Source organism: Plecotus auritus, assembly GCF_963455305.1.
Source record: "Plecotus auritus genome assembly, chromosome: 4".
In the NCBI taxonomy this organism is placed as follows: Eukaryota; Metazoa; Chordata; class Mammalia; order Chiroptera; family Vespertilionidae; genus Plecotus; species Plecotus auritus.
The window spans coordinates 98,785,941-98,810,189 of record NC_137775.1 but is presented as its reverse complement, the minus strand read 5'-3'; the positions used below and the strand labels follow the sequence as shown (position 1 = coordinate 98,810,189).

Here is a 24,249-nt window from a genome sequence, read left to right as displayed (position 1 = left end):
AAGGCGGGGGGAGGGGGGTGGTGTCCTCGGCCGGTTTTGGGGGGGTGCGTTGCCCGGAGACGGAAAGTTTGGGAGCCAGAGCCGGCTGGGCTGCGGCCCCGGGAGGGGGTCCAGGGGGCGGTGGCCCTGGGGATGGGGAAGGAGCAGGAGCTGCTGGAGGCGGCCCGCACCGGGCACCTCCCGGCCGTGGAGAAGCTGCTGTCCGGGAAGCGGCTCTCCTCTGGCTTCGGGGGCGGCGGCGGCGGCGGCTCCGGAGGCGGCGGCGGCGGCCTCGGCTCTTCGAGCCATCCCCTCTCCAGCCTGCTCAGGTGGGTAACGGGCGCCGGGCAGCCGCACTAGTCTCCTGGGTCCCTAGAGAGATCGAGGCTCCTGAGACCCCGGGTGGGTTTTCGGGGTGCCCCGAGGCGAGGGCAGACGGCCATCGGGACCAGGGACGCTGGTGCGGGTCCGAGAGGCGGCGGGCTCTCCAGGTCTGGTCTCCTGACCTGGCTACGAAGAATGGTGGGAGTGCCCAGGTGGCAGCCTCTGCCGCATGGCACAGCCCGGCTTCACCCTCGCCCGCTGTAGGGTGCCAGTTGTCGTATGTGACAAGCCACTTTAGAGCAAAGTATATATATTTTAAAAATCGCCTTCTCCTCCTGCAGAAACTGCCATCCTTGCAGAATCTCGCGGCGCTCCTGGAGGAAATTCTCTTGCTTCCCTTCTTTTGGGAACTTGGAATCTCCCACCGGGCTCTGCAGGACCTGGCTTTTGTTGTTTACATTAAAATTGCCTCTGGACTTAACACCTTTAGAGTGTTCTTTGAGCCCTTCTTGTGCTTGAAGCTCAAACTCGAGTTCCTTGTAGTGAACCTCATTGGATTAGTCAGCCTGTTAAGTGGTATATGCAGGATTCATCAGGGGGCTTATTCGTCAAGAAATAAAGCTTTAGAGAGACTTGTTTAGGTGCTCTCAACTTCTCCAAGGTCTGTTGTTAAAATAAACCCTTGAACCTGAGCTGTAAGGATCGAGAAGAAGAGATCACTTTTGCACGGCTTGGAGGGAGGGATTGTCAGTTTGAGTAAAATGTGTTGGTTCAGCAGCACTTTCATAGCCTGTTTTCTTTTCCTTCCTTGTTCTTTTGAGGTTTTTAAGAAGTGGAAGTTCATTTAGAAATGGCTTGGTTTGCTTTTGTTCCCTTTTAGTTTATGTAACATCAGTTTGGGTGAGCTTGGACCAAGGAAGCCCAAGGCTCTAATAAATTGTTAGGTATTAAGCACCGAGTGGGAACCTCGCTCTAATATAGAAAGATTTTTAAAAGTAATATAAGAGAAGAACTCTCCTTAGTTCTTTTGGGGATTAAAACACCAGTACTTTTGCTGCAATTTCTCCAGCCCCTGGAAAAATGCTTTCACACAATTGGTACTCAGGGTTTGTTGAGTAAGAGTATTAGAGGACAATACATTTCTAAATAAACTGATGGTAATACCGTAATTGTTAGTAGTTCAGAGAAATGAGATATCCCTTTGGGATGAGATGGATATCAGGGCTTCCTGGAGGAAGGGGATTTCAGCTGGCTTTGAAGGAAGTAAGGATTTGGGTAGGTGAAGTAGAGTGTGCCAGATGGGCACACCTCACGGGGAGGCACAGAGTGGGAACGGAAACTTAGGTGGTGTGAGTGGGAAGCTAGAACTTCCTGCTGGAGCCTTGAGTGGCAATGATAAACTGATGGATACATTTCCATCCTTCGGAGTGATTTCGTCTTCTCATGTTTATATTCCCAGTCCCTAGATCACAGGTGTTGAAAAATGTACTTCAAATGAGTGAATTGGGTTTTGAATCTTGCCTGGATTACTTTGATATTTCTGTACTTCTTGATGTCTGAGAGATGAGAAAGACTGTACAAGTTCGGAGGTGCCTGTTTCTAATGAGTTGAATGATGTAGCATTTGGAGGTTTGCCAGATACCGTAACCCTCAGTATATCCTGCTGAAGTGAGACACTTTCATGTCTCTCCTGCCTTCAAGTATAGGTCACGTCACTCTTAGTGCTCTCACTCCGAGACTGTTGAAATTTTGCTGAGGATTTAGCTTCCATGTAGTTAAGCAAGACTAGGAAATCTTTGATGAGCACAGTGTTTTTACTTTGGGCCTCCTGCTAATAGAATATGTCCAGTTTGTCATAAAGTGGTGTCTCTATTCCCTGCGTAGGAGAACTGACTCCTGACTTGCTCCTGTGGCTGTTGGAGAGATGGTAGATAGCCTAGGAGCCAGCATCTCATCCCTGTGACCCCTAGGGGCAGAGGAGATCTGCAGGCACTTGTCACACTAGGTGTGTCATTAATTAGAGGTGACTGGTTCAATCTAGCCAGAGACTTGGAGACCATGTGTTTAAATAATCCCTAGGTCAGCATGTCCTGCCTTTTGAAATTTGGAAATAGTAGAGGGTGGGTCCCCCTGCCCACACTCCCCACCTCAAGGACCCTGGGTATTTAACTAGAGCAGTGGAATCATAGTTTCAGACTTGGCCTTTGCATTAGCTTCCCTATCCTGCCCCCACTGGCACTGCCAACTGCAGGCGACGTTTGTCCAGCTGTTTGAGTGACCAAGTAAAGCGGGCGGGAGTAGGAGCTTACAGCTGCAGTGCATATAAATGTTCCAAACCACACGTGTGTTTGTCTTTTCATTTATCAATCTGTCCCTCTAGTCCTCTATGTATGACCCTCCCCCTCATTCCACAAAAGCTTTGTGCTTATTCTTAAGCTACACAGTGCCCCCTCTCTCACCCCTCCCCTTTTCTCTTCCACTGCTTGGGCTAGGTCTTAGCTTCGCAAAGCTGTTCCTAATGACCCCAATGCACACTGATCTCTCAGGCTTCCACTTTGGAACCCATCATCTGTAGTGTACAGTAGTTGTCGACGAATACTTTGCTTGCCCAACTTTCACAGTTTATTGCTTTGGCCTGTCAGTATAGTGCTTCCATATAGTAACCCTTACCATTGAGAATGTACCTGAGAGTCAGCAAAGAAGACTTCTAGAGTTAAAAAAAAAAAGTTATTAACTGCTTGTCCTTCCGACCTTCCCTTATTTACCTCGTACATTCAGGGGCAGCAGAGTACTGTGCTGAGGCCATTTGTCTGGAGTCAGACTGCCTGGGTTTGTGTTGCTACCGCCACTGACTATACAGATTACTCAGCCACTTTGAACCTTAATATCTGCATATAAAATGGGGATAATATTATCTGCCTTATAGCACTGTCTTAGGTAATATGTGTAAGAAACCCCAATTCTGGCACATTGCAAGTACTCACTGTTAGCCATCCTCAGTTCAGTTCAGCACATACAATTTTGCCATGCTGCACCTGCTGTGCGTGAAGTACCATGCCAGACATTTTAAATTTCTCACTTGGGTATCTTTTCCAAACTACGGCAGATTAGAAACAGGAAATAAGGGAGCGGACCTGCTCAGGCAGGCACATTAATGCCATTCACTTACCCAATGTTTACCCATCATCTACTTTGTGCCAGGCCAATTGCTAGACACACTGCAAAGTTTTAGCTCAGACCTGGCATATAGTAGGTACTCTTATCAAAATTAGTCAGTCCCACCCACGCCTTTCCCCCCAGGAGCCTTGCCTTTCTCTCCTAAGCTCCAAGGGCCCTTCTGCTGCCTCTGTAACTTGTTTCCTGAGCCTACACAGTCCAGCTGGCTCACCGCTACCTCTCTAACTTTATAAATAAACTTTCTCACACTTTGAATAAAAAAAATTAGTCCCTCTCCTAATACATGGTCTTACAGTGTTTATGGTAGTATGTTATATCTGTATGATTGACAAAATAAGAAACAGGAAAAGCAATTAAAATCTAGGATCTCTCCCCCCCCACACCCCTCCAGTAATTTGAGACTATTAACATAGAGGTATATAGCCCTATATACCGGGTGAGGCCCCAAGTATCACCAAACTATAGCTTAGTGCTATAATTCCTGTTTATTATGACTCTTAGCCATTAAATAAATTTATGTTCACTATAGCTTGTTAATGAAAGTAGGAAAAACATTTTGGTGTTCTATCCAAAATGATTCAGATGTAATTTTTGTTATTTAAAATGACAAGAAGGAGATTACCTAGAAAGCGTAGCTATCCACAATATCTAGTGCTACAGAGGTTCTGGAGAGCATGGATTTTACTTTCCATAATGGCTCATGTCCTAATTATTGAACAGATGCATGCCTTCCGTCTGTAACTTGGACAGGCACTGTGCTAAACTATTTTTTCACAAATTGGATTTTCTCTTTGTCACCCTTATGTCTGAGTTAAGCCGATTCTTGGACTGGGGGCTCATGTCCATCAGCTTTATTTATTTATTTATTTATTTATTTATTTATTTATTTATTTATTTTCGTCTGTCTCATCCCCAGTAGCTTTTCCAGAGCAGCGACCTTCACCATGAAGCTCCATGAGTTTCCCCAGTTCAGACTTGGGCTTCTTCAGCATTTGACTTTCTGACAAAGACATCTTGGAGTAGATAACTAGATTGGCCAGCTTTTCCCACTGCGATCTGGAGTCAGTTCATTGACTTCGTTCAAGTCATTTGTCAGCTCTCTCAGGTCGTGATTTCTGTCATCTTCTGGGTTTGGCAGACCTGTTGATAAGCATAAGAGGTCTTCTGAATCTGATGGTTTTTATTTTAATTTTTAGTAAAACCATCACAGAACAGATGAAGCAAATAACCATGCATAGTCTTGATATCGACATGAGCTTCAGTCATGGTCTGCCATGTATTGACTGTGGAACACATTTTGTCATGGGTAAGATCCAGGCCATGGAAATGACGCAGTTTTTGCCCTGAATGGCCTCAGTAATAAGCTTGAATTTTCTAAATGCAACTTCATTCTGCAAGTCAGTGAAGCTCATTTAAAAAATGAGACCCTTGAGACCATCAGATGCAATTTTGATTCCTCAAATTCTCGTGACTAATGTTTTCCAACATTTCGTATATTGAGCATAGCGGGAGCTTACACGTCATGCCAGTCTTTCTCAGAGAATGGGTCAGGCACATTCTTCCTGGCTCCCTTTCTGCCCTTCGCAAGGGCACTGGGTCTTGATGGCCACCTCGGTGCTGCTCAGCGAGCCAGAAGGGCAGAAGTTCACCTTGCCAAAGTCTTCTACCTCAGGTATTTTTTAGCCGTGGGCCATGGCAGACACCCAGATTCCCACGTGATGGAAAGTTTATGGTTAGGGAAACCACTGATTTCCAGGAATGCAGCGTCTGTATGAGAATTCACTAAGATCTGGGTTAAAGATGAATTCTGTCAACTAAAGGGCAGACATATCTGAGTAAAGGAAACGTTAAGAAAAAACATATTAACTTAAAACTATCAGTTGAATTATGAGCTACATACGTGTGTGAAAGTGAATGTATGTGAATGATGTGAACTAACACCACTGCTGAGGGCTCAGAAGTACAGAGAAACGAAGGCAAAGGCCGAAATCGAGGAGTGACTGTCATGGTTTAGATAAATTCTACACTTGGCTTCTTAAGCATGAGAAGAGTGAGTAAGAAAGGACCAGCCAGAGAAACCTGTTGGAGAAATATAAACATTTATAGACATTTATCTGCATTTACATTCATTGTAGCGATAAGTGTGGCTATAAACTTGTTTTCACTCTACCGTTTGGGGTGGGGGAAGGAGGGGAGGGCAGGGAAGACTATCCAAAAACAGCCAGAGTTTCCCAAAGATATGGAAAGGTTCTGAAATAAGAAATGAAGAATGAAAAGTTTTGAAAAATGGACTCCATTTTAGGAACAATAACAGGTTCTCTCAAATGTCAGAAGATATGACAAATTGTTCATTGTTTTTGAAGAAAGATCCCTAATATTTATTTAAGGAATTTAGTCTTTAAAGATGAAAGAGCGGTTAGCATAACCATTCCATGGAAAGCGTCTTTCATTCGCCCCCAGAGGCATCTGTAGCCCCTTTCCTTTCGCCCTCCCTCGGGGTAGCTTTCTTGTGAATGTGCCTTTTTGGGGCAAAATGATTTGAATGTCCCTAGCAAGAGGGCGGCTGGGACCCTGTGAGGATTGTGGAGTGGGAGGTGCTGGAAACGGGATCTCAGGGACTTGTCTGATTAAGTTCCTGCTCTTCTGAGAGAATGCAAAAATAAAATCAAAGCGAAACACAGCTCCCCATTAGGATAGCAGTTTTCAGGATCTCCCACGAAACCTCCTTAATTCATTAAAATGGCTTTTAGAGAGCTTTTTAAAATACTTCTCTTAAGTATGATTCTATCAGATGGCAGCCTGTCCTTTGGAATTGCTGTGCATTTTTGCTTTCTCTAAAGCAGAATGCAGTTTCCTTGTTAAAAACACACAACACAAACCAAAGCGAGATAGCATGCCTGGATATGTGGTAATTTTACATCTGAAAATCTAGAAAGTGCCTAATCTAAACTGAGTAAGGGATCTTCTTGTGGTGAAAAATAATTTGGAAGTTTGATAAGCCAGAGATCTCCCTTTTTCTGTGTTCTCCAATTGAAGTTCAGTTTTTACTGTCTTGGTTGCAGAAATTAGAGACAGGAAACAGTGAAATAGCCTTGTGGTCTGAAGAATGTGATTTGTATCCAGTCAGCTTCAGCATGTTCACTGTCCTGGAGGTTATGGCCCCAGTGAAAGTTGCGTCCTTGGCCAGAAAAATCCCTTCAGGAGGGTTTCCCCTCTTCCCCCCCTGGTTCACCCCAAACAGCTGTGAATTTCGGTTTGCAAGAAGGAAGTCAAGGCTATTTCTGCCTTAGTCTTCAGTAGGGAAAGTAAATTACAGAGTTTTACAGTCCAGAGACACCAAGGAAACCCCGAAAGTAGATAGTGGAGCGTTCGGAAATGCCAGGCTCTCCTGTGGGCAGGAACTTGGTTTTTCTGGAGAAAATGTTCCCACACTGACTTCCCAAAGATTACTGGGAGATTTTCTGTGGTACAGAAAATTATATCGTTCCATTCATAGGACATCTTCAGATAACTTTGGTGTGGTTAGAGTTAATGGTAGTAATGCTACAAATTATCTGGTAAGGCTTCATATTTATCCTTTCTCAGTAATTTGTAGATCAAGTTGGTTTAGTTTACAAATCAAAGAAGTTTTTAAAACAAAAGTCAGTTCTCTCTGCTTTACTTGTGATGTTATTACCACTATTAAGAACTGCCCCTGCCCGGCCAGAGTTGCTCAGTGGTTGAGCATCAATCTATGAACCAGGAGGTCATGGTTCGATTCCTGGCCAGGGCACATGCCCAGGTTGTGGGGTCGATCCCCACTTTGGGGCCTGCAGAGACAGCTGATCAGTGATTCTCTCATCGTTGATGTTTCTCTCTCTCTCCTCTCCATTCCTCTCTGAAATCAATAAAAAGTATTAAAAAAAAAAAAAAAAAAGAAAAACAAATGACATTGTTCTGTACATTGTCTCTGATTTTCACATACTATATTGTGAACACTTTCCCATTTTCTATTCTTCTCAACCTTATTTTAAATGGGTAAGTGGTATTCCACAGTGTGTATGAACTGTAACTCATCGAATCCCACCCCTGCCATCAGACAGCAGTTTGTTTTGAGTTTTTCGCTATTGTAACAACACTGTATGTACATCCTTGTAGGTGGTTTTTGTGCACACTCATGCTTGTAACGTTTTATATACTCAGTAGGATAGTAGGTGTAATTTGAGCATTCAGCCATTGCAAATCAACATGTGTGCCACTGTATTCGAGGACTCTTGTAATTCTAAGCCCCTTCCATCTCCTCGGCCCTTTTGATTGGAAAGTCATGTACTAATCTATGGCTGTTAAATGCTCCTTATATTTAGAAAGTTACCTTTGTGCAGACGCAGGATTTTTTATTGTTAATCCTCACCCGAGGACATTTTTTTTCTCATGTTTTCAGAGAAAAAGTGGAAGGGAGGGAGAGAAGGTGGGGGTGGGGGAAGTGAGACAGAAACATCATGTGAGAGAGAAACATTCATTGGGTGCCTCCTGCACTCACCCTAACCAGGGTTGGGGATTGAACCTGCAACCCAGGAATGTGCCCTTTACTGGCAATGGAACCTGAGACCCTTCCATGCGTGGGCCGACGCTCTTTAACCACTGAGCACACCAGCCAGGGCCAGACACAGGATTTTAATGGTCAGGTTGGGGCCTTTTGGGTCCCTCTTCAGAGGCAAAATGTTGAAAAGAGGTCCATTAGTCATACAAACGCATGGAGCAATATGCTCCAAGCAGAATGGGACGAAACCCAGTTTCTTGCATAGTTCTAGTTTTATTATGGGAAATTTCAAGCATACAGAAGCCAAGAGAATAAAAGAATGAACCCTCGCATACCTTAAGCGCCCATAAAACAATTAACGGCTCATGATAAATTCTGTTTCTTTTTAGTACCCCCTTACCTCAATTATTTTGAAGAAAATCCTATATATCTTATTACTTAAAGATATATCTTTGAAAGATAAGGACACTTTAAAAGTTATTCACCATATCATTATCACACCTAAAAAAATGGCAGTTATTTAAAATTATCCAACGTTTAGTCAGTCAGGGTTCATGTTTCCCATGTTATCTAAAATACTTTTCTGTTAGTGTGTTCAAATCTGTGTCCAGACAAGGTCCACGAATTCCATTCACTCAATATAGCTTTTAAGTTTCTTTATTAAAATCTGTGCCTTTCATCTCGGTCATTTTTTCTTTCCAGTTTACTTGTTGAAGACAAAGGTCATTTGCCCCACTTCCCACAAGCTGGGTTTTGCTGACTGTATCCCTGCGTACCCTTCAGCATGTTCATCTGTCCCCAGTGTTTCCTGTAAGATGGAAATCAGATCTAGAGACTTGGTCTGACTCAGGTTCAGATTTTTTTGGCGGGGTTTCTTCCTTCAGAATAGTCTTTTTTTGTGATGTTGGTGGCCATCACTGCCTAGATCCATGATTTAACTACGAGTTTGCAAAGTGGTGAAATTTTGATTTCTGTTTTACCTTCTCCCCTTGTTAACTGGAATACTTTTTAGGAAGAAACTTTGTAGAGAAACCTCCTGTTATGAATGACCTGGTTATCCTGAGGTACAGTTTGTACAGGAAACATGAATTCAGTGCCTGATTCTTTCCCCTTACCAGTTTTCAGATCAGATTGGTTTTTTAGTAGTCCTCAGAGGTGTCAAATGAGTTTTTTTGTAAATATTATGAACTCATTTATTTAAATATATTTGTGGTTCAGTAATAACCTTTTTAAAATGTGCTCTGAGACATTTAGACTTTATCAATTTTACTTTCCCATGAAAAGCAGTTGAATTGGTTTGTAATGAAGTGATGATGTATTTCAATTGAGTGGTATTTTACTCAGAGGTCCAGTTTGTGCTTGTTCAGCTGGCCATTTACAATCAAATGTTCTAATCTTCGAGAGAGAAGTTCGGCTGGCTTCTAATCAGTCTCAATCTCTCTCTCTCTTTATATATATCTTTCTCTGTCAAATTTCCTGCTGGACATAGATGACCCTATAGGTGAGAAATCTTTAAAAAGATGCTCTAGGGATTTAAATAGACAAATTTCTATAGGTTGTAATTATGGAAGACCCACTAGAATGGTGTTTCCCACCAGCTGTATAGGGTGGCTCTCTATAAGAATCTAGATACGTCTGACTGAGTTGTCACTTAGATTATTCAGTCTCATTTGTTACTCTGAATATGTATCATGGTGTCACACTTTTTAACATAAAATTGAAGAGTCAGTTGAACTGTCCTTCATTAAGTCTACTGAGCACATTTTTCTGTCTCCTTGTTGATTTCTGATTTATTGCATTTGACACCTATGTATTTTTTTACTTGGTTTGGAGCTCAGGCATATATGAAAGCATTTTTTGGGGGATTATATTTTATTGATTGGTTTTGTATTTGGGAAACTGGGTCCAGGTCCTTCTGCCTTGGCTCAGATTCCCCCATTGACTCACCCTCAAATGCTACATCTAGAGTCAGTTTAAATGTGATAAAAGCAGCACATGGAACCACCCATTTGTTTCCCTTGTTGACAGTTGTTGGGACAGTCAGGGTTCTACTGCAGAGAGGCCTTGACAGCATCCAGCTCCATCACTAATTGAGTTCACAGCACTTGCATGTTGGGCTCTTAGAGTCTTTAAAGAGCATTGTCATTAGTACAGATGAAAAATGAAAATAAAAGTAATAGAAGAATATATTGAACTTCATTTGTTGAGAAAGGAAGATGTATCTTAAACACTCCACCTTCATAGTGCCAAGGAGCCAGTCAGCACTGTTGAGTCGGGGGGTGCATGATTCTTGCAAGGCGGAGGTTGTGGCTGTGTACCTCCCTGTGCGGGGTCGGTCCCCTGTCGCGGCTGCACACGGTACTCATCCCTGGCAGTGGTGCTGGAACAGCATGATGTATGCAGACCAGCCAGGTCTTTACTGTGATTGGAACAGCAGCCCCAAATGTATGTCCCACTAATAGCACGAGTAGTCAGCATTATTGAGCACTCACTCATATTGGGTTAGTAGCATTCCTTTTTACATTTCAAGGCATTAGTAAGTGCTTGTCCTTACTAGTATTAAGAAAACCAAAATTTTATAATCATCCTTTTTTTGCATTTTGTGACTTTCAGCTTTGCATGTGTACACTCAAATTTCCTAATTGTAATGCTTTTCAGTTGCAGCAAAAGCTTAAAATCTTAGAGGGGTTGTAATTTTTCACAGGAATATTTATTTTTAAAAATTGGAAACTCTCAATTCTTACCTGTGAAAAGGTAGAAAAGTGGTACTGTTACCTGAGGCATCGGATATTTGAAAACACAAGCTAGTTTATTTGGAGGTGGCACTTGATTTAACCCTAGAAAGGTCCTTCGAAGGGGGTTTTTGCCCACACACAGCCCTGCTGCCTGCGTGACCAGGAAAAGCCTTTGCTTTCTTTTCATCGCAGTTAGCATCCATTGTGATTTTCTTTCTCGTTTCCTTTAAATACAATCCTTTTCTCAAGTTATTTTTCATTTTAAATACAATCCAGACCTGCTTATAAGAAGTCTGGTGACCAAGAAAACGTTACAAAACATCAGTTCGGGGCTGTTTACCTGAATCACTGGAAGATTCTGAGACTTTCTGGTATTTGTTTTTAGGTCTTTAGCTCTTTGCTGGGCCTGGAGGGGAGCCCTAGTCCTGGCTTTTTTCATAACTTTTGGTGTCATGTTCCCCATCTTTCTCCGATCCGGCCTGAGGAAGTGGGTGCATTGACTCTTGTCCTAGGTGGATCCAGCTGCCTTACTTTGGCTGCTTCAGGTTGCCCTACAGCAGTGGTCGGCAAACTCATTAGTCAACAGAGCCAAATATCAACAGTACAACGATTGAAATTTCTTTTGAGAGCCAAATTTTTTAAACTTAAACTTCTTCTAACGCCACTTCTTCAAAATAGACTTGCCCAGGCCGTGGTATTTTGTGGAAGAGCCACAATCAAGGGGCCAAAGAGCCGCATGTGGCTCGTGAGCCGCAGTTTGCCGACCACGGCCCTACAGCCTTGATAAAACTTCAAAGCAAAGCCCCACCCATATTGCAGTATTTGAGGTGTTTAATTCACAAGTTAATTCACAACAGCTCAGTGCTACAGACTGGCCTGCCTTGTAGGTGGGTATGTACATGTGTATTTGGGAGGGGGCGGTGTTTCACTTTTTGGGCACCTAATGCTTTGCTCTCTCTGGGCAAGAACTTTACATCTTATTTCCTCATTTACCTTTACAGCATGCCTGCGGATAATTGTTATTATTCCCATTTTACTAATGCCTTTCCCAGAGAAGCGAAGCGTTGGGGAGAGGTTAAAGTGACCTGCTCGGGCCACACAGAGGGGAGCAGAGAGAGGAGTCTCTCTGACTCCATTGCACTTGACCGCCTGGAAGGCTCGGTCTCTTGGATGAGATTCAAGCCAGCAGTTATTATGTGCTTAGGTAATATTTTACCAGAGGGTTTGAGCAGGGAATTATTTATTTTAATTCAACAGTTGCTTTTATAACATACGCTGTCCTAAGCACTTTACAAATATTATCTCCTTTTAGCCTCATAGCAGCTTTGGGAAAGGCACTAGTATCACTCCCATTTTACTGATGAGGAAATGGAGGCACAGAGAGGTCAAGGATCTTGCCCAAAGTTTTGAACCCAGGCAGCCTGGCTCTGGAGTCCTTGCTCCTAGTTTTTATGCAAATGGGGATTCTTCCTTTTATCCAAGAGTGGAGCACAAAATCCCTTTAGCACACTTTGACTACATAAAGTGAGAGGCTTATTTTTAAAGGAATCATGGAAATTTCCCTGGAATATAGGAAAGTTGGGTGAGGGTAATGTCTTTAAATTTATGCCAAATAATATATTAGTTTAGAGGAGATAGAGCAGTGCCATGCAGCTCATGAAGAGGAGAAGCACCCCTTTTGTCTTTTCAAACTTTCCTTCTAGAAAATTCATATCTTCCTCTCAAGCAGGTTAATGTAGTTATGAGTTTTATTTGAGAAAATTCAGGACACTCCCCTCCAGTTGTCAAGTTCAAAGTGATAAAGATTTGTTTTGGACACATGATCGCCAGATGTACTACCCACGCCAAAATGTGTGCGAGGGAAGTAAATCTAAACAGTTGGCAGGAAGCCGGAGGTGTGTGTATTTGAGATTATTTCTAACAGTTGTTACCAACTCTGCTTTCTTATAATTCTCGTCCCTCCTCCCTCCCTCATTAGTGAGTGGTTTATGATCAAATTTTACATTCCTAAACAACAGTTTGTCCATAAAATGATATTCAGGGAGTACTGCCTGGTTCAAAGAATGATTGAAACCAGCTTGAAGCCTGGGATTGTGGGACAGGGATGTCGCTTTCCATAACCCTGTGTGCTTTAGTCCCCACAATCTAGTGGTCTGGGGATTAGTGCCCATTTTACCAATGAGATTAGAAGAGGTTAAGTGACTTGCTCAGGACTGAGGTTCTGCATTTGCAAGGCCTGTAGAGGCCATTTCATATGGGGACCACGGCTGCCAGAGTCTGCATCCCCAGGTGGTAGAAGTGTAAGGAAAACGCATGTTCTAGCTGCGAGCTCTGAGAACACCTCTGGGTCCTATGTGCTTAGCAATAACAGAATAGCTCTATTACTTTTACCTACAAATGAAAATACCTCAGATGTTGGAATTGGCAACGATTCCAGATTTGTTACTTGTTAAGCTATTGCTATCTCCATAATTATATGTTGAAGACCTAGCTGGAGAATAATTTTCTTGCTCATCACTTACCAACAGCCCTTTTGCCGTAGTTATCAGACCAAGAGTGGACTTTCAGAAAGGTTCTTAAGTAAACGACACAAGACTTAGTGTTTCACTGTAAAGTTCAACAGTTTTTCTTCTTAAAGAAAGAGTATATAAGGAATAATGATTCCTGTAGTTTTACTTATTATGTTCTGTTGACCAAAACAATAAAATTTTCTTTTTTAATGTCTCTCTTTTTTTTACCCATCATGATCTGTTAGACCAGTGGTCGGCAAACTCATTAGTCAACAGAGCCAAATATCAACAGTACAACGATTGAAATTTCTTTTGAGAGCCCAATTTTTTAAACTTAAACTTCTTCTAATGCCACTTCTTCAAAATAGACTCGCCTAGGCTGTGGTATTTTGTGGAAGAGCCACAATCAAGGGGCCAAAGAGCCGCATGTGGCTCGCGAGCCGCAGTTTGCCGACCACGGTGTTAGACTCATTGTCTTTAGTTACCATCACTTCTGTTACCTCTCTCCTTAATGTTTAACTTTTGTCAATTAAATCATTCATTTACAAGGAGAAATAAGGACAGTGGCAGCCCAGGTACGGTTTAGCTTCTGTTGATGATATTTATTTATATTAATTCTTTTGAGTGAGTGTCCACACTCATTTCAGAATAGCTGTGTTTGCTGAGGAGCTGTGTAATTGTAAGCTTTGTGTAATGCTGCTTGTGCTGATGAAATGATCTGGTAGAAGCTAAACCCAAGGTTTATTTTGTCAGGGAGGTCCCATTGGAATCTATAAAACTGGTTGCTTACAACTTCTGTGTTTTTTGTCTTAATATTGGGGCTTTAAGGTCGGCTAATTGTGGGGTTTAGTTGTCATTCTAATAAACCAGTTTGCCCACAGCCTCAGGCTGTGAGTTTGGACCATAGTCTGGGTCTTTGAAAAAATGTGACTATTATGTCAAAACCTATTAACCACCGTTATTGCCATGTTTACTCAGACGCTTGCTATTGCTGACCTGTTTTCTGCCTTTTGGTGATGACATGTGAGGTCATTGGAGTCATCCTGTGAGGATCTGGCTGGTGCCAGGTTTCCTCCTTGCCAGGTGCTGGGACTTGTCAAGTGTTGACACCTACAGGCCTAACCCCCTCCTTTTTATTGTTGTTTTGAGCGTATTTACATTTGTTTTAACTTCCCTGCCTCTCATTGCCCACTTAGTATTTGTACTGAGAATTTAGGATTGGTTTTGGGTTCCTGTGGTCATTCGGGTCTGAGTGGAACAAAATCTAAATATTGTTGGTCCCTCCTTCGTTGATTTTGGTTTTAGCCTTTTATTTGATGTGTAGACACCTGGATGAAATCTCTTGAGTTAAAAAAAAAAAAAGCCTTAAGAAATGTGTGCAGGAAACTTCTCCAGGAACCTTCCTCCTCCAGAGCGCACGCTGACTCTGGGGAAGGGCATGGAGAGCGTCCCTCCCCTCGGCCATTCCTGCTGAGGTATGATTTTAGGGATGCTTTACTTCTCTGGCACCTGCTTCCCTGTCCATAAAGAAGGCCGTGTTTGTAGCGCTCCCTGTCAGCACCTCTGAGTCAGGCTGGGGAAGGAGCTCCTGCGGACTTTTACTCCACTGAACCAGGAGCTGCTGGAGGCCGGGACACACCTTGTCCAGAGGGCAGGGCAGGAGAAGGGGGGCGTCTGTCCACTCCTGGGTGTGTGTGTAAGGGCCATTGCCTTTCAGCCCTTGCAGCTTCCATAGCAAATACCGGTTAGTGCCTAATTACCGTATGCTGAGCGTGCCGCTGAAGGCGATACTTAGGAAGGAATACAGCATTTGCCAATTCCCCCGAAGAAACTGACTTTGATTAGAGCGATGATAAAGTGTCCTATCAACTCCTCAGAGAAATGGTTGATTCCAGGACTGGGACAGGGGAAATTTAAAAAAGACAGGAAATGTCAAACACAGAAACCAACCCAAAAGGGCTTTCACTGGCCAAAGCTGAAACAATTTGAACAGCAAAATAGATAACATTGGATTATTAACCAAAGAATAAAATAAATATCCCTGAGTTAATGACAAATGACTGAATAAATAAGTGGGGGAGAAGAGATAGCTCTCCCTTTCAGAAGAATTCCAATTAATGTAGAAGGAATGAGGGGCTAGAAAATCGCCATTAGCTCTCCACAGTTATAATAGCCGAAGGCAAGATTTATCAATGAAGGCCAAAATCAGTGGGTGAAAGTTTCAGGAGAAACAGAATAGCTGCCTGAAAGCATCTTCCCTAAAATATTTATTAATTATTATGGTGGCTTCAACTCATGTCTACACATTCTTCAGAACTCTTCTCTCCAGGAAATGGAGTTTGCTTCTCCTCGTGAGTGGGGGCTGGACTCAGAGGCTGGCTTGGTAATAATAGAATATGGAAAGGGAACAACAATAATTGTACAGTGGGAGGACCTGGTGACACCACTTTCACCGAGAGGTCTAGGTTCACATCACCAGTGGTAGGTGATGTTGATATAACTCACCCCTTGGTAGGATGTGTTGAGAAGAGCACTTCCTGTTCTTCCCCAACGTCCATCACCTCAGTGCAATCATGAGAAAACAGACAAATTCAAATTGAAGGTCATTCGACAAGATCCCTGATTAGTAGTACTCTTTAAAAGTGACAGGGTCAGGAAGGGCAAGGAAAGACTGAGAAACTATCACTGATCGGAGACTAAGGAATTATGACTAAGTGTAATGTGCAGTCTTGCAACAGGAAAAGGACATGAGTAAAATATTAAGGAAATCCAGCTCTGGCCGGGTGGCTCAGTTGGTAGGGCTTCATCCCATGCTCCGAAAGGTTGCCAGTTTGATTCCTTGTAAGGGGTGTGCAGGAAGCAGCCAATCGATGTTTTGCTTTCACATTGATGTTTCTTTTTCTCTCCCCCCTCCCTTCCTTTTTCACTAAAAATCATTAAAAAGAATAATAAAATAATTGGGGAAATCTGAATAAAGTCTATGGTTTAGTTAATATTATTGTACCAGTGTTAATTTCTTAAGTTTTGATCAATGTGCCATGGTAATGTAAGATGTTGACAAGGGGAAGTGGGTGAAAGGAACTCTGTACCATCTTTGCAATTCTATTGTAAGCCTAAAATTCTTCAAAGAAAAAGTAAACAAAGACCTTCTCAGGTAGTCAGGTTGTCTGGGTTCAGATCTCGCCTTTGCCACCTACCAATTGGGAGATAATAGACAACTTCCTGAATTTCTTTGCCTCAGTTCCTTGATCTCTAAGAATAGTACCTCCCGTATAATAAGACTGAGTGAAGATTAAATGAGTATAAAGAGTAAAGTACTTACAACAGTGGCTGGGACATAGTAATGCCAACTAATATCGATATTTGTACAGAGGAAGTCCAGGCACCTTTTTGGATACTCAGCCATTTAGCCATGGCTGTAAATAGTGCTAAAGGAGTTGGGAGGAGTAGTGGTAATGCACCAGGGTGGTCGGAGACCCCTTCCCCAACCTTGAAGTGGGCCTTGAGTTCTGTCCTTGAAGAAAGCCAAAGATTCAGATAGCTGATAGCAGACTGGTGCGGAGGAGGAGAGGGAACAGCTAGGGAATAAGGGGGGAGCTTCAACGGGAAAGACCTGTTTGTGGAGCAGTGAGGAAAGCCACCCAGGGACAGTGGGGGTGACTACATGTGGAGTCAGTGGAGGGGAGGCTGTAAGATGGGTGGGTTCAGCTTGGATGCTGGCTTAATTGAGTTTAGACTTTATCTCTAGGCGAGAAACAACAGACAGAGATAGCACTCAAAAAATTGTTTCAGTCCCACTAGGATTGTGGTTGTTGTTGGAGTATTTGTTTGGTTGATGGGAAAATGTGTTGTGAAAGAGTGACTATGAAGTTAATAATACTCTGAAATGAATGTTTTATTAAGTATGATAGTTTCTCTGTACCTTTGAGACATTGTAATACGCGTGTGAGACATTAATTTTGCCTCTGCTAATGCCTGGTGTAGGAATGCGTTTGCTGACCCTTTATAATGACAGTGTCCTAGGGCCAAGAGTCATTGCTGTTACATTATTGAAGTATAATTTACATACAGTGAGTGCTCAGAGCCGTACATTTTTACCTAAGTATTGTTAAAGAAGGAAATTGAACTGCTGAGGACTTAGTTGTCTTAATTAAGTGATTCATGAATTGGGCAGTATCTCATCTAGAAGGTACTCGAAGGAGTTGTACAAAATGGAAGTGTTTGGTTTTTTTTGGCATTTAATATTATATTAGTTTCAGATGTACAGCATTGGAAGGTTTTTATAGACAGGAAGAGGGTGGGACAAGAAAGTTAAGTGAAAAGGGTGGATCATTTCAGGCAAGGTCATTTTCCTTTGGAGGAAGGTAGGAGATCTTATCAGGCAGATTACCTGGAATTTCCTTGTCACTAGTGCTGACCAGGATATTCCAGACTGATTGGCTTCAAATTCCACTCCTGGTAAAAGATCTATACTCTGAAAATTATAAGACACTGAAGAAAGAAATTGAGGAAGATACAAATAAGTGGAAGCATATAACGTGTTTATAGATAGGAAGAATTAACATCATTAAAACGTTCATACTACCTAAAGCAATCTACAGATTTCATGCAATTCTTATCAAGATACCAATGATGTATTTCACAGACTAGACCAAATATTCCAAGAATGTATATGGAGCTATAAAAGACCCCAAACAGCCACAACAATCTTGAGAAAGAAGGAGAAAGTTGGAGGAATCACACTACCTGATATTAAACTATACTATAAGATTATAGTAATCAAAACAGCATGGTGCTGGCATAAAAACAGACATGTAGATCAGTGGAACAGAATAGAGAGCCCAGAAATAAACCCACGTCTTTCTGGTCAATAAATACTTAACAAAGGAGGCAAAAATATACAATGGGGTGAAGACAGTCTAGTCAATATATGGTGTTGGGAAAATTGGACAGATACATGCAAAAAAATGAAACTGGACTACCTTCTTACACCATACACAGAATAAATTCAAAATGAATTAAAGGCTTAAATGTTAGATTGGAAACCATAAAAATCCTAGAAAAAAACATAGGCGGTAAAATCTCGGAAATTTCTCATAGTGATATTTTTTCTAGGTGCAATATATCTCCTTAGGCAAGGGAAACAAACAAAAAAATAAGTGGGACTACATCAAACTAAAAAGTTTCTGCACAGCAAAGGAAACTATCAACAAAGTGAAAAGACAACCTACTGAATGGGAGAGCATATTCACCAATGATTCATCCAGTAATGGGTTAATATCTAAAATTTATTGAAAAACTCATGTAACTTAACTCCAAAATACAACCAGTCCAACTAAAAAATGGGCAGAGGACCTGCAGAGACACTTTTCCAAAGAGGACACACAGATGGCCAACAGATATATGGAAAGATGCTTCAACATTGCTGATCATGAGAGAGATGCAAATTTAAACCACAGTGACATGTCACCTCACACCTGGCTATCATCAGTAAATCTACAAACCAGTACTGGCAAGGATGTGGAGTTGGTGAGAACGTAAATTGTTGCAGGCACTACGGAAAGCCAGGGTACTCCATAGTCCATTGTTTCTCAACCTTTCTAATGCCGCGACCCTTTAATACAGTTCCTCAGGTTGTGGTGACCCCCAACCATGAAATTATTTTCGTTGCTACTCCATAACTGTAATTTTGCTATTGTTATGAATCGTAATGTAAATATCTGTGTTTTTCGATGGTCTTAGGTGACCCTGCTAGCGGTTCTCAACCTGTGGGTCGCGACCCACAGGTTGAGAACCGCTGCTGTAGAGCCTAAGACCATCGGAAAACACAGATATTTACATTACGATTCATTAATAGTAGCAAAATTATAGTTATGAAGTAGCAACGAAAATAATTTTATGGTTGGGGGTCACCACAACCTGAGGAACTGTATTAAAGGGTCGCGGCATTAGAAAGGTTGAGAACCACTGCTCCAGACTGATTAGTTTCAAATTCCACTCCTGGGAAAAAGACCTACCTGTATGGAGAACAGTATGGAGGTTCCTCAAAAAATTAAAAATGAAACTGCCTCGTAGCCCAGAGATTCCACTTCTGGATATTTATTTGAAGAAATCCAAAATACTGATTTGAAAGAATATATGCACTTCTGTGTTCATTGCTGCATTATTTACAATAAACAAAAATGGAAGCAGCCCAAGTGCCCATCGGTAGACAGTGGATTAAAAAGTAGTGGTCTATATAAACGGGAATATTACTTGCCATAAAAAAGAAGGAAATCTCACCATCTGCAGCAACATGGATGGACCTAGAGGGTATTGCGCTAGTCAGACAGAGAAAGACTAATATCATATGATTTTACTTATATGTAGAATCTAAAGAACAAAATAAACAGCCAAACAAAATAGAAACACTCATAGACACAGACAACAGACTGATGGTTGCCAGAGGGGAGCAGGGCTGGGGAATGACTGGGTGAAAAAGGGATTAGGAAGTGCACATTGGTAGCTACAAAAGTGACCCCTTTGGGGCTTGTTTCTTTGTAACAGTATCCATCTGTGTAGTCATCACCAAGATCAAGACATAGAGCATTTCTAACACTCCTGAAGGCTCTCTGTCACCTCCCAGCCCCAATGCCCCTCCTGAGGTAACCACTTCCCACCTCTGCCGCTTTTGTCTGGGGGCATGTTCCTCTCACCACCCTTCACTCAGGCCGGTGCAGGGCAGTGGAGTGTGTGCAGGGTTGGGTCTCTAGGTGCCAAATACCACACTAGACACATTCCCAGACCTAAATAAATTCTCCCACAAAACCGCAGACTTAGGCTTATGTTACCTACCTGAATTCAATTCCATAACTCACTGACTCGAGTCAGTTTTTCCCATTGCGCCATACTCTGTGCCTTCAACTGACACTTACCGACATCATCATCATTAAAAGGTCACCTTACTACATTTCCCCAGGAGTTTACCTGGTGGTTAAGGAGAAGCAGTGGACGCTGAATGCTCATTTCTTTGCTTTTTGCATAACTCTCTTGGGAAGTAGGGGATTGTGCTGATTTGAAAAGAACAATGGCAGTTTCTTCATTCAGTGAGTGTCAAACCTGTGCTAACCATTGGAGTCTCCATCCAGCCTCCACTCTCATGGGGGAGATGGTAGTGTGATGAGTGCTGAGAAACGGGTGCTGGAGGGTCACATGGGAATCAGGGGCAGGGTGGTGGGGTGGGGCAATCTTGGGGCGAGGGGTGTGCTCCTCCTGGAAGAAGTGAAGTCCGGTGGAGTATGAGAGCTCAGGAGTTGCACAGGCAGAGAAGGGAAAGAGGCCCTTCTAGGCGGGAGAGGAGCATACAGTGTGTGCAAAGAAGGGATGGGTGGTGAGCATGGCACCTTCGGAAAACTGCAGCTCATCGCCTGATATGCCGGAGGAGGGTGCTGTGCCCTGGGGAGAGCTAGCTGGGGTAGCAGCTGGAGGCGGGGCCTGGTACCCAGGCTGAGGAGTTGGATTTTACACCAAAGGATTTGCAGTTGGTAAACCACTTCAGATGTGGGGAAATGGGTCAGGGGGTTGGGTTGAGTAGGGTGTGGAATGATGAGGGCCAGTGCAGTGGGTGTGGAGTGGAGGCAGGTGTTCCGGAGCCAGGTGGACAGGACTGGTGGTTGTTGATCGCAGTTCAGAGGTCAGTCTATCCTGTGACCTAATAGGATCTACGTAGGGCTTTACAATGTGAAATGAGAGAGTGGGCCTTTGCAAGTCTTACCTGAGTGAGACTTTTTTCCTCTTTACCAGAAGGGTGGTGTTTGCTTTCCAACAGCCTCATTTTTTATTTTGATGTGCTTAGGAGTTTCTAGATGAAGGCCTAGGGTTGTATGATAGCTTAAAAAAAAATCAGGCAGATAAATCAGTCTTTGGTTTGTTTAACCTTCCTTTGTTTATTGTGATGCAGATTAAATGTGGAGGGCGGTGGGCCTGACTGGGGGAGCCAGTGAGGAGGCAGTGGGAAGGTCAGACCTGGCTCCCTCAGGTCTCAGGGTCACTGCACCTCTGTCCTGAGGCGCGTGCACTTGCTGCCCAATGGCCTGTGCATTTGACTCCAAGAGTTTTGTAAATTTAAAGCTAATCCGATTTTTGCTTTGGCCTCTGGTCGGCTGCTGGGATGAGCTCTGTGTGCACAGGACAGCGAGAGATCCTAAACCCGCAGGGCTGTTATCTTGGGCCCAGGACTTCCCACTCACAGGCCTGGTCCTCAGCTCTCAGATTGTGTCCTCGTGAAGCTCAAGAAACATTTGCACAGGACTGGAAACTTCTGGAAAAGGCAAAACAAGCTCTGGGGCTTTGTGATTGGCAGTGCCTGGCGTCCTAACCCGGAATGGTCATTAGGAAACCCAAACCGCACCCTTTATGCCGAGAGGAAACACTTCTCTGCAGTCAGCCAAAAGCCAGTTATCTGCCTACCCCAGCTCCAGATATCCTGTTGCTGTACATCCTTAACAGTTTTCAGAATGAAAGATGGCGGTTCGTGGGGCAGAGAGTCCTCACTCAGAAGAACAGAAGAGGACGGGCAGTTTGCCTGCAGAGTCATAAAAGTAAAACTGCAGGATGGATCTCTCGCTCCTGGAATCTGCGTGGTGCTCGGAGCCACATGACTCTCCGCAGCTCCAGCTTTCAGGCTGTGCCTGGGGGTGTTAATGTGCTTACAGCATAAGTCCCAGCACACCCAGGGGTGTTCACTTTTGCTTTAGGTTGTAAGAAAGCATGCTAGGTGGCAACAGTTTATGAAAGCTGATCACGTGTGACCTCTGTTCAGTGTTGTGATGAAATCAAACATTCTTTTGCTGATCTGACACCTTTCCTGATAAGCATAATCATCGTGATGCATGGTAATAAGGTGAACAGTTCACATAAGTGGCTATAATTAGTATTAATTCTTACATGGTCAGATCAAATTTTCCCTGTTTCATGTTTATTCATTTGTGGATTCTCCAGTATCTGTGATGAGCATCAGTGTCAGCATATTCGGCTGCTACCTGGAGTGCCTGACCCTCATCATTGGTATGCTCTTGCCCCTGGTGTTAAAACACGGAAGTCTAGCTTCTCCTGTAGAGCCCTTGGGGAGAGAGGGTGGTCAGCCCGATTCTCTCTCCCCACCCCACTTCAACGCCTGAGCAGCTCCTGTGTCTTCTACCTGACCCCAGGTATTCTGGGAGTCTGGGGTCTTCAGGAGGTGGGGCTCTAGACCTTGAGACTGGGTGATCCCCCCCCAGGGCTGGAAGAGCACACTATTGGGGCGAGAGGCCCCTTCACCTCTGAGAAGAAGCTGGAAACATATTAAAGAGTAGAATTAAAATAACTGAAAATCTCTGGCAAATAGTTAGGGTTTAATAGACATTTATTTATTCTACTGCAAAGGTGACATTAGGTTAGAAAGAGGGCTAGGCACTAGTAAGAATACTTTGATATCTTGGGTAGAGAACCACTGAAAGGAACACAGTACCTTTTGGATGGAATTGGTTTTGGGTGACATGTGTGCCCTGCCCTTTGTACTGTGTTGTGTGCAGTGATGGTGGGCGTGCCACTGGTTGGTGGAGGGATGCAGAACCTTGGGTTGTGGTCCTGCTGGCTGCATGTGTATGGCCTGTGTCTGTTGTGGTTAATCTGACCCACCCTTTGGTCCCTAGAGGCCTGGTTTTCTTTCCTGTATTTGGTGAATGCTGTCAGCTCCTGCAGAGATGAACATGGTTCTTTCTTCAAACATTTACGGAGTTTCTGCTCTGTGCTAGGAGCCAGGTACAGAAAGATGATTCAATATCTCAACTTTACATTGTTTTAATTTACCTTTGTTAGTGAAAGTATTACAGGTGTCCCATTTTCCCCCATTAATCCCCTCTCCCACCCTTCCCCTCCTCAGGCCTTCACCACACTATTGTCTGTGTCCATAGGTTATGCACATATCCATATAAGTGCTTTGGTTAATTAGTTTCCACATATCCCCTTCCCCACCTTCCCTCTGAGATTCCACAGTCTGTTCCATGCTTCTGTGTCTCTGGATCTGTTTTGTTCATCAGTTTATTTTGTTCATTAGATTCCACATATGAGTGAGATCATGTGATACTTGTCTTTTTCTGACTGGCTTATTTCACTTATCATGATACTCTCCAGGTCCATCCATGCTGTCTCAAAGGATAGGAGATCCTTTTTTTATACAGCTGCATAGTATTCCATGGTATAAATGTACCACAGATTTTTTATCCACTCATCTACTGATGGGCACTTGGGCTGTTTCCAGATTTAAATATCTCAGCTTTGAATAACACCCTTTGCATTTATCTCTATAAAACCATTTGGCTTTAGCGTCCCTGAGAAATAGAGCAAGACTATTCATGTGCCCACAATACAAATAAATCAGAGAGAGGTGAAATGACTTGTTTAAGGTTGCCCATGACGCTAGAGGCTGAGCTGAAGCCTCGGTCTCTCAACCCCCCCACTACTCACCAGTGAGGAAAGACTAAGTAAAATAGTCTTTGAGTCTAAAACTCATCAATCAGCAAGGATGGCATCTTCCTAAAGTTTCGCAGAATTCATACTTAGACTTTGCTACTTATGAAATAGGATCATTAAAAACATCAGAATTTAAAAATAATTAATTAAGGACTCAATGTGCTCAACAAAAATATTCATCACTCAGTAAAGCTGAGGTCGATGGGCTCCTCCCGTTTGACCTGGAGTGTTGCCAGGGAGCCACCGTTCAGTGCGATTCTAATTGGCTTGGCAGGCAGTAAGATGTTTCTAAGATTGGGGAGGAGAGGTTTTGGAAGTTCCGTTTGCCAATATTGAGTGTGGGAAACAGCTCAGGTAGTGTGCCAGCGCGTTTTCTCATGCAGCTAGAAATCCTCCTGGCCCAGTGGTCATTTTAGGTTTATTCTTCAAAAAAGGTCTTGGAGCTCTCTGTGTTTTTTGTTTTTGTTTGGGACCCTTCAGTCCGCAGGCCAACGCTCTATCCACTCAATGGGGG

General features: G+C 43.2%; 1 protein-coding gene across 7 annotated transcripts in view; it reads left to right on the top strand.

Annotated features, from left to right (window-relative positions):
- The first annotated feature begins 11 nt into the window (after positions 1–11).
- The window catches only part of ANKS1A (ankyrin repeat and sterile alpha motif domain containing 1A), a 193,034-nt gene continuing 168,796 nt past the window's right edge, over positions 12–24,249 (top strand). For all 7 annotated transcript variants that reach the window (XM_080663216.1, XM_080663215.1, XM_080663212.1 and 4 more), the window contains exon 1: positions 12–308. In XM_080663216.1, coding sequence (XP_080519342.1) covers positions 133–308 — 176 coding nt within the window. In that variant the 5' untranslated portion in view covers positions 12–132. The remainder of the gene's footprint in view (positions 309–24,249) is intronic.